At 40.9% G+C, this 15,579-nt stretch overlaps 1 protein-coding gene across 1 annotated transcript in view; it reads right to left on the bottom strand.

Moving 5' to 3' along the window:
* CSF1R (colony stimulating factor 1 receptor) overlaps positions 1-15,579 on the bottom strand; it is a 46,633-nt gene that overhangs the window by 13,825 nt on the left and 17,229 nt on the right. Inside the window, exons 3-13 of the mRNA XM_078385647.1 lie at positions 15,176-15,448; positions 13,702-13,841; positions 13,056-13,221; positions 10,725-10,914; positions 9,676-9,791; positions 9,044-9,161; positions 7,520-7,713; positions 5,314-5,423; positions 3,279-3,405; positions 1,879-1,983; positions 991-1,101 (exon numbers count right to left, since the gene is read on the bottom strand). Coding sequence (XP_078241773.1) covers positions 991-1,101; positions 1,879-1,983; positions 3,279-3,405; positions 5,314-5,423; positions 7,520-7,713; positions 9,044-9,161; positions 9,676-9,791; positions 10,725-10,914; positions 13,056-13,221; positions 13,702-13,841; positions 15,176-15,448 — 1,650 coding nt within the window. The remainder of the gene's footprint in view (positions 1-990; positions 1,102-1,878; positions 1,984-3,278; positions 3,406-5,313; positions 5,424-7,519; positions 7,714-9,043; positions 9,162-9,675; positions 9,792-10,724; positions 10,915-13,055; positions 13,222-13,701; positions 13,842-15,175; positions 15,449-15,579) is intronic.

Raw genomic sequence — 15,579 nt, 5'->3', positions numbered from 1 at the left:
CAACAGGGTTCCATAATACCTCCTTCCCCAGACATGCTTGTCAAGGGGAGAAGTAACCAGAAGAAGTAACGTTCTGGTCAAGGAGTGCCTTCACTGCCACTACCAACCTGCTCCCTCATCAACTTACACCTTTTTTTACGGCTTCCTGTCTTTGCCATGCTTATTGTCATGTTAACAGTTGTGTCACACTTAATCTAGAATGAATAATAGACCAAAGAAAATGAAAGGAGTTGGTGGACTTCCAGTACCCAAACAAGATGTACAACTTTCAAAAACAGATTAGAGACCTCGACTGCCCACTGCCACAGTCCAGTTCACTGTAGATAGGGAACTCACCAAACACCGAGCTCAGCTTGTGGCCAAACTTCTCCCCCCCCCAGGCAAATTCCAAGCTTATTCACCCCAAAATGTCCCCTGATGCTTGTTTTCTGTGGGACTGATTCTATGCCAGGGGAGTTCCAACAGGGCTTGGCTATCGTACTAGCATCCTGAAGTGGTATGAAGAGGCAGGCAAGAACCACACCACATTATGAGGAAGATATTTATGCAGTCCATTCTTCTGATCATTCAGTTTAGTTCTTGGGTACTGTATGAAAGGTGTGGAACCAAAAAGAGAAGAGGATATAGAGTGGATCAGTCCAATGGAAACAGACCCAAACATGCTGGACAGCTTGCCTTTTTTTTGTCAAAGAAGATCTAACCTTCTTATCCCACTGGAATATCCTGTCTCTGTAGCTCTTGCCCACTAATGCCAGACCACTTGAGTATTTGGCATGCTATCATTGTCAGCTCTGGAATGCCAACTTTTAAGGCCTTTGCAAGCTAACACTTAGGACCTCTACCAGCTAGCATTTGGCATTTCCAAATAAGAAACTAATGGCAGTGATGGTGATCTTAATTTTTAAAAAATCTGTGACTGCTAAGAGACTGACAAAAGAATGGTGAAGAGTCAGGAGATCCCAAATGGAATGATGCCAGGAATCTTATTACCTCCATGCGTACATGCTCCCAGCAGGTTGACAATGTTTTCGTGGTGACCTAGGTGGCTCATGATCTTCAGCTCCGACATGAGGGCTTCTTGCTCATCAGTATGTGCTGTAGCTGAAACCAAGAGAATGCAGCTCTTAATGCTGTCTGATTTGCAGCTACTCCTATACTATATCCTGCCAATCTAGCAGTTCGAAAGCATGTAAAAATGTAAGTAGATAAATATGTACCACCTTGGTGGGAAGGTAACAGCGTTCTGTGTCTAATCGCGCTGGCCATGTGACCACGGAAACTGCCTACAGACAAACGCTGGCTCTACGGCTTGGAAAATGGAATGAGCACCGCACCCTTGAGTTGGACACGACTAGACTAAATGTCAAGGAGAACCTTTACCTTTAACTATACTAATTGCAAAGAAGGGCTTTGTTTACTAGGTTTTCCCTTTATTTTCTTTTGTCCAGTTATGTATTCTCCAGTCACCTCAATGGGAAATGCTCTACAAGGGAAAATGTACTCTTCAAGCTAAAACTGTAAGAGAATATGAGGTCTCTGAGAAGGATGCATTTCTACACCATGCAGAATATGACACCACAAACTACTAAAATATGCTGCTTTCACCTGAACATCTGGGCCACATTCAGATGACACCATTGTTCCTGAAGCACCAATATTGTTCAGCTGTATTTTCTCAGAAACCCTCAGTTCCTGGGAAAAGACTACATATCCCATACTTGGAGTTATAGAGGGGAAAAAACCTGAAGGGGTGAATCGCCTTTGAATATCCCATGGACCCTATTTGCCTCTCTTTGATTGTTTTTCTTTCCTCTTGTGTATTGCCCTCTTTTCCCGTCTCCTGCCTGGCAGGGCCTCTTCTACCTGCCCATCACTTACATTTCAGCATTTTTACAGCCACTTTTGTGACTGAATCTTCCTTGTCCAGCCCAAAGGCTGTGGCTTCGATCACCTTCCCAAAAGCTCCAGCTCCCAGGATTTTTCCTGTGAAAGCAAAGGCAACGTTTAGAAGCTGAGAGCAGAACCAGGAGGAAAGGTTGTCTATCTGTCTGTCTGTCTGCTTGCTTGTTTTTGAAACTTTGATTCTCTGACATGCAAGCAGGTGTTTCTGGTGGGGGTGCTTTTAGTGGTATATTTTCTAGTCGTCATCACCTGGAAGCCAAAGATGGATTTTTTATCTTGCATTCTTTGGCAAATTCTGTCAGATCCCAAGCACTTCAAAGTCAATAGTGCCATTATAAAGAAAAGCAGGAGAGTTTACACATGGAAACATTTGATCTTTCGATCTCATTTTATACAACCAGTATTTTAATCTAATCACTTTTTTTCTTTAAATAATTCTGCATAAACTTTCATATCGGCAGGAAAATTCTCTATTTCAGTCACTATTCCTAATGGAGAGTTAAACGGACATAAATTCTTTCTATACTTGTACCAGATGTTTAACATAGTCTGTAAAAACGGGTTACTAATTTCACCTATTTTATATTTCTTAATGATACCAAATAGATATATTTCAATATCTACCTGTAATTCTGATGATTCCATTTTCCACCAAATTAACCTTTCTGGGTTATATATAATTTCCCCAATAAACCTCAACTGATTAGCCAAATAATAATTTTTTAAAATATTTGGTATGCCTATACCTCCTTTTTTGTTGTTTTATACCAATACTTTTTATTTATTCTGGCTCTCTTCCCTTCATTACAATATTTATTAATCATTCCTTGCCAAAAATTTAAAATCATCTTCTGTTAACTGTATTGGTAACATTCCAAATAGAAAATTACTTTTTGGTAGAATCTTCATTTTTATCAGTGCGATCCTTCCAAACCAAGAAAGTTTAAAATTAGTATATTCCTGTAGTTTCTTTTTAATATCTCCTTTCAATTTATTATAATGTTCCTTTATTTTTTGAGTATCTTTTACTAAATCTATACCTAAATATTTAACTGATTTATCAACAAACTTTTTTTGTTCTAGTTTATTATGATTAAACAACATTATTTCAGATTCTTGCCAATTTACACATAATCCAGTTATTTTTCCACATTTTTCTAAATGACTTAATTCTATCTATACTTTTTAATGGGGTTTTCACTGTCAATAGGGAATCATCAGCAAATAAATTAATCTTTATTTTATTATTTTCACCCATACCTTCAATTAAATAGTCATTCCTTATTACATTTGCTAACATTTCCCTAATTTTGACCATCAGCCGATGAGGATAGTACAGGAAGACTGGAGGAGAGCAGGCTAGAATGGCTTCTTACCAAATTGTAAGTTGTTCCGGGGAAATTCCCATTTCTCATTGTATGGAAGCTGGGTAGGATCAATGAAAGTGTAATGGTTTCCATCGCAGTCATCAATTATTTTCCAGTGGACTTGGTACTTGGGTTTCTGTAACAGAAACAAAAATAATAGTTCTCAAACACAGATTTTTCACAGAATTTTTGTATGGTCGTATAAGTGGACATTTCACTCCTGTTCATTCTATAAGAATTTCAGCTTGCATTTTAGCTGGGAGTAAGGGTTTACCTACATGGCCAGGTTAGATAGGGTTAGATAGGGTCCCTAAAGAGGGTCACAGGGAGATCTGGGTTGATATCTAGTATGGTGTAGTGATTAGAGTGAACGATTAAGACTCTGAAGACCAAGGCTCAAATTTCCGCTGGGGGAGTGTAACTGATAACATACTCCTTAAGTATTTCACTTACCTGAAAAGCCCTATTTGGGTTGCTGTTAGTTGGTGCTGACCTGATGTCACCTAATAACAGCAACAAGAGCCCTGGCATGCCACTGGGGTGTGATCCTTACACCCAAATGAACTTCTTTGGTCCACACCAACCTGCTGTCAATTTGCTAGTATCATTAAGTGGTTTAAGAAGAGAGCCACTTCATGATACTGGCAGATTAAACGCTTCCTCAGCTCTGTGGAGGGATGGAGGCAGTGAAAATAAATGTATTTTAAAAGTATGTACGAAAAGCTGTGAATATGTACTGCATCAGTACAAAAATAGCATTAGATATGTATATTACCAGTTACCATGTTTTCCCAAAAATAAGACAGGGTCTGACACCCAGGTAGTCAGCCTCTTGGTGACTTAGTGAGCTCTAAATGTTCACTAAGTTACTGTTGCTTTTCCTGTTCCCATTATGACAGAGTAAACTGTAGGGCTATATCTGTTCCCTAAAACATCCACCTGAGGATCCACTTGCCAGCTTTTGGGGAGGTCTTGTGTTAACTGACTGAGACCCTCCTCTTGAAATCAAATCCAAAGCAAGTTGACAAGATTGCTGGTCAGAGTTACAAGTGCCTGCAATAGCTGGAACGTTTGTAGACTTTTAAAAGCTCACTTGGGTCAAGTATTATCTGTATGTTTTCTCCAGATTGACAACAACTGTACCTCAGCCTCTTACCTTCTGCCTCTTGTGCAAGAAACTTCTCATTATTTCTTTCTTGCTTTCAATCTATGCCTGTACTGTATATGCATGAGATACGTGTGTTATAAGCTATCACGGCAATTCCAATTTGTGGAAACCCTAAAAGGGTTCCTGGTCAGATATTTAAAGAGTGGTTTTACCAGCGCCAGGCCCCCGTGAGTTTCCATGGCCAAGCAGGGATATGAACTCAGGTCTGAGTCCTTATCCAACACTCTAACCATCACACCACACTGCATAAAGTAGGTGATTTTATTTCAGAGTGGGAGGAAACCTGGACCAAAATGTTTCTCTGGTCAAATTCATGCCTTACAGGATGGCTGTTGTAAAAAGGGAGGGAAAAATGGCAATGGGTCAGCTTTTTTGGACCACAAGCCTTACAAGTTGTGAAGGAATCAATGTTGGAGTTTAAAAGTTTCCAGTATTGGGATGGGTATGCTAATGGGAAGAGTCTGAAAGCTGGTGTCCAAAATGAGAATTTTGCAGGTTCTGTGTAGTGACTCCTTGTTTATAAATAGTTAAAGAGGTTCAGTAATTGAAGGTCCTTGAATCTATGGAGACTGAGGCAGGAAGAGATGGGTTCAGAGAGAATTACAATAGGGAATTTGGAGGGAGATTCATTCATTCATTTTATATAATTTGCAGGCTGCTTTTCTCCAGGTAAGGGTATTCAAGGTGGCTCACAATGTTAGAACAAGAAACACTAAAAACACAACAAATTGCATTCATTGTAGACATTAGCCACTACTTTCCCTTCCATAGAACATGAAGCCTTCCAGATATTGACAGATTGCCAGTTTCCACACCCATTGACTGGTCATGGTATCCAAGAAGATATTCTTCAACCTTGATACACACATAGCGTACCTGCTTGTATTTGTAGAATAAGATGATGATACACAGAAGGAGAAAAGCCATTGTTCCTGCCCAGGCAATAATAACTGTTTTGGAGGTAAGGCCCAGGTTGCCATTCTCTCCTGGAGGAAATGAAAAGCCAAAGAAAATAATGTTTGCCGGTAGACCAGATATGCTGGTGCATTCCTCAAAACAACTAAATCCTTCAGTCTGTATCTTGGACGACGGGGAAAAAGAGACTTTAGAAAAAAGAACCCTGAACATTTTTTTCCTTCTGCATACTGAACTAAACTTCCTCCCTCCTTTGCTCTTTGAAACAGCAATTCTAGTACTGATCCACTACCTGAGAAACATGGAGAACAACAACAATAATTTGGGCATGGATAAAACTGGGGGGTCATCAAGAAAGAAACCAAAGGCTTGATTCTTGCTGCACAACAACAAACACTCCAAACTAATGTCCTGAAAGCTAAACAGCAAATGTCAACTCTGCCAAAAGAGAGATGAAATTGTGCCACACCTCATTCGTGAATGTTGAACGATTGTGCAGACAAGAATATGGAGCGAAACATGATGGAGTGGCAGATTGGGCAGTCAGTAGTAGACTCCAACTACCAAGTTCCTTTTGTTTTTTGCCCCAGCTAGATTGATCCAGATGCTCTCGATGGGACAGCCAATCTTCTCCTGCTGCATTTCTGTGCAGGAATGAGTATTTTTGACATTTACTGCGAATCCACCTCCCTTTTTATACTCTCTGTTCTTTTTGATGAGTTTATATCTCTCAGTTGTTGTAATCCAGTCATGGGAGTCATCCCACCAAATTTTAGTTATTCATTTCAAGTTATAGTTACCCTCCTGAATTAAAATTTCCAGCTCTACTTGTTTGTTTCTCATATGCCTGGCATTTGTATACAGAGACTGGAGGTTGTGTGATTTGTGGCCTGTTGTCTTTGTACATTTTTATGAATATTATTATGATTATTATGATTATTGTAATGATTATTATTGTGATGATTATTGTTAATATTATTTTTGTTGCACTTTTGATCAGTTTGATCCATTCCTCTTATTGTGTGTAAGGTTTCATCTACCCTTAACTCTGTGCTTGTGTCTCCCTCCCCCTTCCAATTCAGTTTAAATCCCTCCTGATTAAGTTCTTCATGCTGTGGGCAAACACATTCTTCCCAGTCTTTATTAAATGCAATCCGTCTCTTGCTAGCAGTCCTTCTTCCAGGAAGCTTAGCCCATGGTCCCAAAACCCAAATCCCTCTCATCGACAACATAACATACCAGATATAGTAGTAATAGAATGCAGAAATGTCTGGATCATTGACATTGCAACTCCAAGGGTTGTCAGAATTGAAAAGAAAGAATTGGAAAAACTAACAAAGTACAGAGACCTGTCAATCAAAACACCTCGCCTCTGGAAGAAACACACTTCAGTGGTCCCCATAGTCATTGGGGCTTTGGGAACAATATCAATAAATTTTACACAGTACTATAAGCAGTTGCAAATATCAGAAATCATACCATCAGAGCTACAAAAAGGGCAATATTAGGAACAGCGTATACACTGCACTGATATTTAACAGATACCTTGGTTTTGGGTTAAAATTTGGGTTATAACTTGTATCTGTTATATAATACCAGTCAATATTTTTATAATGTTGACTGTGCCTGTCGTTTCTGAACAACAACAATGTGTGCTATCAGGTTAGTTCCAACATATGATGACCCGTTGTGAGGTTTTTCAGCTGTAAAGTACTCAGAAGCACTACCATTTGCTTCTTATGGAGCTGCTCTGTGCAGCTTGCCCAAGGCTAAATAGCCTGGCTCTTTTCTTACAAGGTGCAGTAAGATATTCCTGACCTCCACAGCCAGGTGGCTAATTCACTGAGCTATCCAGTGGGATCTCAAAGTTATAGGCAACAGAAAGCTTGGTCTCTTACGGAAGAATGAAACATGGAGGGGGGAATATAAGGGGATTTGTATGTTCATTTTCTTTTATGAAAAGAGAAATGAACATACACTACAAAATGAACAAGAAATGTACATTGAAAAATGTTTGTTTGTATATTCATCTCTTTTTTGGCTAAACAGTTTGCATGTACCCTTTCCTTCAATATAAATGCAATCACTGTCAGAATTTAAGGAGATGCCACTAAATAAGAAATTATTTGCCAATTTTTTGTCAAGGAAATGCTTAGATTTATCTCACCTTTAACAGGAAGAAATAATGGTCCATAACTGGATTCATTTCCAGCATTATTAATTGCAAAACAGCAGTAGGTCTCGTTGCCCTCCTTTTCCATAATCCTGAGCGAGCTTATCAATGACACTCTTCCAAAGGGAATTTCACTCACAATCTGTGGACTAGTGTCATTCACGATCAGCATTCCACCTTGATTGCATCTGTTAGAGAATGAAGAAGCTTACAGGTAGTCTTATGCCAGTAGCTTTACTGGTTAGTTGGTCTGTCTGAGCATGGTTTCATTCCACTACATGAATGGGTAAGGTGTGGGTCACATTGACTGACTGGTTTGCCAGATAGCCTACTTAGGGATCAGTATGCCAGACCATTCACATTTCAGTTCTCCTTGTCCAACTTCGGTGATAATACCCAGGTGCCAAATAGTTTTTCCTAGGGCAAGGGTTTGCTTTGCTGTTACTAGTTCCTGGTCTACTCCTCTTAAATCATATGGACTAGCAACACTTGGCAGACTTAGAATGGGAATGGACATCTTAAACACCAACAAAATAGCAGCAGGTCACCTTCCAAAAGCCTTATCAATATATGTTGTTGTTGTTTAGTCGTTAAGTCGTGCCCGACTCTTCGTGACCCCATGGACCAGAGCGGTATCAATATATGTACCAATTGTTATTGGTGCTCAGTTGCCTTAGCAAATAAATTCATACTTTTCCTGTCCCCTTGATTTATCTATTTATGAATTAGATTTATATTCCCCTTCTGTTTTGTGAGTTCAAGTCATCATACCTGGCTTTCCTCCTCAACATCTTTTCCTCACAGTAATGGCCCTGTGAGGCGGCAATGCAGAAAGAGAAAGCAATTGGTTTAACATCATCCAATGGCCTCCATGGCATAATGGGACTTGAACCTGGATCTCCCAGTCTGTCACTCAAACCCATAGATGGGTGAAGTATGGCCCACAGGCTGCAGGAGGCCCTCCAGGCAAATTTGAAGTCCTACAGCGCCCTCGAGAGGCCCAGAGGTGGAAAACATTTTAAAAATGGCCTGTTGATAAGCGTGAGTAGTGGTTTTTGTACTTGCTCCTGACAAGTACAGGAGCTCATTACCAGACAAACAAATAAACACAAATCAAAGCATTCTAGTGTCTCTCTCTCTCTCTCTCTCTCTCTCTCTCTCTCTCTTTCTGAACATATTTCTCCATTTTGGGGCCTAGTGCCCTGGAGAGGTGCTGGGGGTGTGGCATCCAGCCCTAAGTCCCAAGCAAACGTCCCACTCATGTTTTAACCACTGTTGTTTCAAAAAAAAAAAATCTGATTCTGACTCATTATAATTAGAGAACTTCCTGGTGGCCAGAGGAATTGATGTCTACAGAAATGTACGTCTGTATTATGTCTGTGTATCTGTGTATGTGATATCTTAAGGAGGCAACCATAAACACATATTCACCAAGGAGAAGGTCTCAATGAATTTAGCAGTCCTTACTTTGTATGTAGTCAGCCACAGGATTATGCCATCAACTGTCTGTTAACTCACCTGTCTGAATTATGACTGTGAGGCAATTTATACCACTCAATACGTGGAGCAGGGTAACCACTCGCTTCACACCACAAGCTGTCAGAACTGTTGACTTTCAGTTTCGCTTTAGCTGGAACTGTAGAGCATATGCAGAAGAACTGTTAAGTACAGCAACCGTGTGAACACATATTTTTAATTTCAAATCCAACTGTTAAAAAAAAACTGTATCCTAAAACATAGTGGGACTTGAAATATGGGGGACAATATAAATATCTCAGATGTGGGTTTTGGATTCTAGCTGTTTTGTACCCAGCCATTTCTATACCCGAGCATGGATGCAGACAAGATTTTCTATCTCTGCAGATAGTTTCAGACTCTGCTAAGAAAGGGTACTTTGGATAAAGTTCATGAGTGGATCTTGGTTCTTGTTCATTGTCATACTTCCCTAATTCGAGGACCTAAGAAAAATCAAGTCTAGTAGTTATGTTATTATGAAAGACTGTAACCTACTTTTGTTCACCTGAGGTACTTCTGAAGGCTGCCTTACAGTACTTCATCTCCTTACAGAAAGATTGCCTTTGGTTTGCTGGCTGTGCTCACATTTACTAGTGTTCTTGAAGTGGAAGGAACTGAGTGGACAAAGCACTTACTTTTGACTGAAATGTTGAAAGTTATGGATGCACTGGCTTCACCATTATCAGCAAAAAAAGTATACAATCCACTGTGATGTTCCTCTACATGGTTTAGTTTGAGTGTATTGTTGTACCTTCCAAAATAAACAAATATAAAATCTGTTCAGGAGCTAGTAGAATAACAAGTACTCACTATGTTTCTCATTCTTGGCAATTTTCCAAATCTCACTTTTTAAAGACACACCCACCCAGGACTTCACCCTGCACCAAGGTTTCCTGGCTTTCTATTCCTCCCCCCCCCCCGTTTTCATTTTGCATGTTTTGTTCCGCATAGGAAACTGCCAAATCCTGTGTAGCTTAATTTCTGGTGAATCCTGCATAGGAAAGATAGCATTCTGCATAGGAACTGCAACAATCCTTTGCTGGTTGAAAGTTTTTTTTCCCTTTCCAGGTGAATCCTATGCAGGGAAGATACCACTGCACACAAGTTGTAACAATCCTGCAAAACTGGCATTTCTTTCAGGAAAAATGATCAGGAAATCCTATGAGATTTGACAAGATTTCTCAGGGAGGGGGAAATCACACAGAGAAATCCCACTGTGCTGAGAAAAGAGTCTTATTTTCTCAGTTTCAGTCCAAGGTTGAGAGGCATCAAGCTTCATATCCTAGAATAAAGAATCTCCCCACAATCTCTGAAACGTGTTATAATTTTGGATGTTTTATGGTCAAGTGTATTAATTTTCCAAACCCAACATACAGATTGCAATACTGACCCCCTCCCCCCGTCTCTCTGTTCGAGATGACTACTTCATTTATCCTAACAGTAAGACCACAGTCATCGTTCTGACTTTCTCTGAGGAAGAGTGCAATGCAAGTACAACAGAGACACAGAGAATGTTGCTTGACATGTCATGGTATTAACTTGGTTCTATGTTATCAGCCATCTGTAAGGAGTAACTCTGTGTGGTTCTGTTCCCCATCCAAGAAGGGAAACGTCATGCTCTTTTGTCCCAAAGCAATTCCATAGAACAGCACACAGGAAGGAGCAAGTACAGTCTGTTCCTTACCTGTTGCTCCCAGAACTCATCTGACCAATGTATGTGTTATTCCTGAGATTTTCTGATGGATTGATGTGTATCCATTCATATGTGTAAGGTTTAGGATATGCCTCAATCAGCACCTTCAATTCCAGACTTTCACGCAAACTTAGCTCCTGGGTTTTCTTCTGGATGGTGGACAAATATAAATAGCCTTTCTCTGAAAAGGAGGAGAGGAAAATAAAGATCCTATATTGTGATTTTCTCTCTCTCCTATAAGCAGTCTCATCTCAAGAGTGGTGAATTATTTCTCCTTGTGGGGGGGATGATGTCCCTTCTCCTCACATGTCCTAACTATACTGTTGAAATGAAGAAAACTAGGAACAGATTGACGTGTGGACCTGAAAGGTCTGGAAGTCCTATTCCATTCTGGTGCTCAGAACAAATTCCCTAGCTCAACATTATTTCATAGCCAGAGGGTTGGGAGTTCAATCCCACACTGTGCCTCCTTCCCTTGACAGGGGCTGGACTCAGTGATCCACAGGGTCCCTTCCAGCTCTTCAGCTCTAAAATGATTCTATGCCTTTGTCTTTTGCACTGGGCTCCAGTGGGTGGATGCACCAGAGTGGGTGAATCCTGAAAAAACAAACCAATGAAGCCAATCACACAGGTGGACACCTGACTCATTTCTGCCTCTGATGATCACCAGAGCCATAACTACTATTTAGATTGCCATGCCAAGTGACCTTGCATCTCATCTATTCTGCTTGTGAGGCATAGGCATAGATCCTCACTCCCATGAACAAGGAGGGGGAGAATGGCGGAATGCCTACTCCCACCAAAATCTACCCGTATCACTCGATCTAGCCAGGAGGTGAGGCTGAGGAGCCTGACGCCGAGGGAGGCCCGAAAGGAAAGGACATGAAACTGGGCCTCGGCAGTGGCTCCTCGGCTTTGGAATAAACTCCCCCCAAGATCCGTATGGCCCCTTCGTGGGCATTTTCAAAAGCCAATTGAAAACCTGGCTGTTTAAGCAGGTCTTCCCTCCAGCCACTGTTTGATTTATCTTTTCTGTTTTCTTTTCCACCTTGAGCAACTGATTACCAATGCTGTATATTGTTGTTGTATTTTAAATTGTTTTATCTTTATCTGTTGTTAGCCACTCAGAGTGGTCGAATGACCAGATGGCCAGGATATAAATACAATCAATCAATCAATCAATCAATCAATCACTCAATCACTCAGTCAATCAATCAATGTAGTGTCCCATCAAAAGAGAAATTATATGTTTTTTAAAAAAGAGGAGGGGGATGAATGGGATGGGAGGTGGCACCATTTATTTTCCTAAAACTCACCAGTAGATTCACCATGAGATATGAGTGCACTCTAAATGTCGGTGCCCTGCAGCACAGCCTCTACTGCTCTAACCTAATTACAGCTCCAGTTCTCACACTCACTAGGAAACAGTGTAACAAAAGGGCAACCTTTCCATACCATGAACAAGTAATTCAAGGCAACAGCGGGCTTTCCTGAAGAAGAACATTCCATATCTTCAAAAGTAACAACAAACTGGAGGAACAGTTTATATTGCAGAAGTGAGTACTGAACACTTAAAAGAAAATGTACAACCACTTATAAAGTAGAGACCTGTCCTTTGAAGCAACTACTTTGCTCTACTGTATTGAGGTAAGAAGCCCAACACACACCCCTTGGACCACAAGCTGCTACAGGCAGATGTAGGTGTGCCATGCAGCTTGCCAAAAAGCCCTTAGCTAGCTTGCCAACTCTTGCTGTGATGGGCAATGCTGCCTCTTCACCTCTGTTGAAGTAAATGGACCAATCAGCTCCTATACTCTGAATGCAAAGAGGGCTATCCTGTGGAATCTTGTTCAGCTAAATGCCTTGAGCTGGGCCTGAGGGGCCTAGAATTATCACAGTGAACGTCTAGAGACATCCAAGCGAGCGCTACATCTAGCCTGAAAAAAATGTGTATTAATTATTTAACCATCCCTGTTTAAAGGAAGCAGAACTCTTTGAAGGAAACGAACCAAAGGGATTTCATCAATGAATTTATTCTTGCTGTAGCTTATAGTATGCGTCTTATAACCTTAAGAGCCTCTATCCTTTTCATTAATTTCTTTTATTGAGAGAGTAAGAGTTGAAAGAGGTCTGTGGCTTTCTCAAAAGTCTTAAAAGAAATCTTCCCCAGGCATTGAGTGCTTCATTATGCCAAGATAATGAGGGCCATTTCAAGAAAATGCTGATATCAGTCCCAACTGAATGATCCTACTAGGTGGAATCAATATGAAAATGGCAGGGAAGAAGGGCATTCTTTCTCCACATCCCTCATGATTTGCTCACCTATCACACGCAGCGTAGCTGAAGAATAACTGGTTCCTGCAGAACTGCTTCCAAAACAAGTATAATTCCCACTGTCTTGAAGCTGTACTGCTGGGGTGTATAGAACGATGACCGTAATATATTTATTAGATGCTTCATCAAAACTATCACGACTATTCTCAATGACCTGTGGGCAGGAAAGATAGAAACAATACAGCACATTAGATGCATAGGCCACTGTTTTATTTTATTTTATCTATTACAACTGCCTGAAGACCAAGCCAAAAGAGGCAGAAAGCACCTACATGTGTTTCTGTTGCTTCTTCCCGTCATTTGTCATGCCCTCTACAGGTCTCTTGGGTGAAAATCTCATAGAAATGAGCATTCAGCTGACAGAATGGTTTGAAGACCAAAGCCAGTAAATGTCAATAGCGTTCCTTGAAGCAGAGTCAATCAAAAAGGGAGCAAAATGTAAAATGCTAGGCCTTCTGCTCAGCCAAACCAAACCTGCAAGGTCAATATGCAATTGGGCCCACTCTTGCGCATCAACATGCACGGCCTAGCCCCTCTCTCCCATCACGGGGTTCATTTCGGGGCTCCCCTATCCGAGCCATGTCAGAGAAAGCAAGCAAACAGCCCATCTGAAAGAGCTTAGAAGAGGACTCACATTTGCGGTGGGAGGATAGGTCCAATTTGTCCCATATTTGTGGGAAGGGTAACTTATTTTGCAGGTGATGTTGAAAGGTTCGCCTTGTATTCTCACATTGTTTTCTGTTGCGATGGTGACAGACACGGGTACACTGATTTCTAGGACAAAATCAAGATTTTCTGTTACTTGCTGGCTTAAGGGACAAGCATTTTGAGAGATGAAATCTGACATTCTTTGTATTCTTTCTTTATATTTTGCCACCCTTCACCCTTTACTGTTCCGTGTCTAAGTCGCAGTTCCGTGTCTAAGTCGCACTGGCCATGTGACCACGGAAGATTGTCTTCGGACAAACGCTGCTCTATGGCTTGGAAACGGGGATGAGCACTGCCCCTTAGAGTCGAACACGACTGGACAAAAATTGTCAAGGGGAACCTTTACCTTTACCTTTACTACCCTTTACTGCTTCACTTTGCTGGCCTTTTCCACACTTCGTTTCAGCCTCGATCATTTTACTGCCATGTTGGCTACATTGATTTATTACATTCATTTTTACTGACCAGTCAGAAACGTGCTAGTTGTAAAATAAAGACACTGGCAGGCTGGCTCTCTCCCTGTTGCCCTTTGCTGGCAGACAAATACCTTTTTATTTGGAAAGTTTTTGGGAAACTTGGCCAGTGGCTAAGACAGGGTTTTGTTTTTGTTTTTTTAGCAGATGAGTGCTATGGTTTTGTTTTTTGTTTTAATCAATGAGCTGCTAAATTGATTTTTAATGAAACTCTTTTCATATTACAATTTATTTAAATTGCTATTATATTAGCATAATAACTTCTGTGTTTGTACCTGCTTTTGATCCGATTGCAAGATATTCTGAACCCAACTTTGGAGGGAAAAAGCAAGATATGAATAAAGCATAAGACAATACATTAAATTGTCCCTTTATTTATATTCTTCCTTTCTTCAGTCTGCATGGGCCTAAGGCAGCTTTACTTTTTAAAGACAGTTATCTAATCTCTGGAAATCTACTTGGAGATCAGGCCTCTGGTTGTGGTTTGATAGGGATCCATCTTGCGAGAGCCTCTCACCGTTAGGAGATCTGATCTTAGAACCTTCCTCCTGGTCTTTCACAACCTCTGCAGAAACTTCTGCAGTGGCTCCCTCGGGGCAGGAAAGAGACATGTTTTGAGTATGGTGGTGGGCTGGAAGGAAAATGACATGGATCCACTGGATCTGCAGCTTGGCTGGATCTCCACTGGATCTCCTTGCGTGACTGTGAATATTATTGGGCAGCCTTGAATTCTAAAATTTTAGGCTAGCCTGCCTCTCAAAGTTGTGAGATTCTTCAAGATGAGACTTACAAGACCCTTGTAATACCGTAAACCATAGTCAAAATAATGACTTGAAAATGCGTGTACACATGCCTGGCTGTAGTGTTTGTGTGTACCACACACGCATGCACACAATTAAACAATAGAAATGGCTGCTTCAAACCTACCTCTAACAACAAGGGCAATTTTTCGTGAGTCCTCCCACTCTTCTCGAATGTGGGCTCGACAATAGTACCTGCCTCTATCACTCAAATTTACTCTGTGCAGCCGTATTCCTTCCCGTGCACTGAAAGAAAATGCTGAGGTCACCTCACGTCTGTCTTTAAAAAGGCTCACACTGCTTGTGAATTCTGGATCAGTGATGAGGCATGGGAGCAATGCATCACTGCCTTCTGTCACAGCAACTCCTGTGCCAGGGACGCACCAGATCGATGAAGAATCTGAGAAAGAAAGAAGGGTTGAGGCATTCATAGGGAAGGTGGGCTCTCCGGGAGTACACCGGCAGAACCTAGAAGCTAGGCCATGACTTTACATATACAATCAGTATGTTGTCTGGTTAAGCTGCTCAACA

This window comes from Pogona vitticeps, chromosome 2, assembly GCF_051106095.1.
Source record: "Pogona vitticeps strain Pit_001003342236 chromosome 2, PviZW2.1, whole genome shotgun sequence".
NCBI classification, from domain to species: domain Eukaryota; kingdom Metazoa; phylum Chordata; class Lepidosauria; order Squamata; family Agamidae; genus Pogona; species Pogona vitticeps.
The sequence above is the reverse complement of the archived record's forward strand: the minus strand, read 5'-3'. Positions and strand labels throughout refer to the sequence as shown.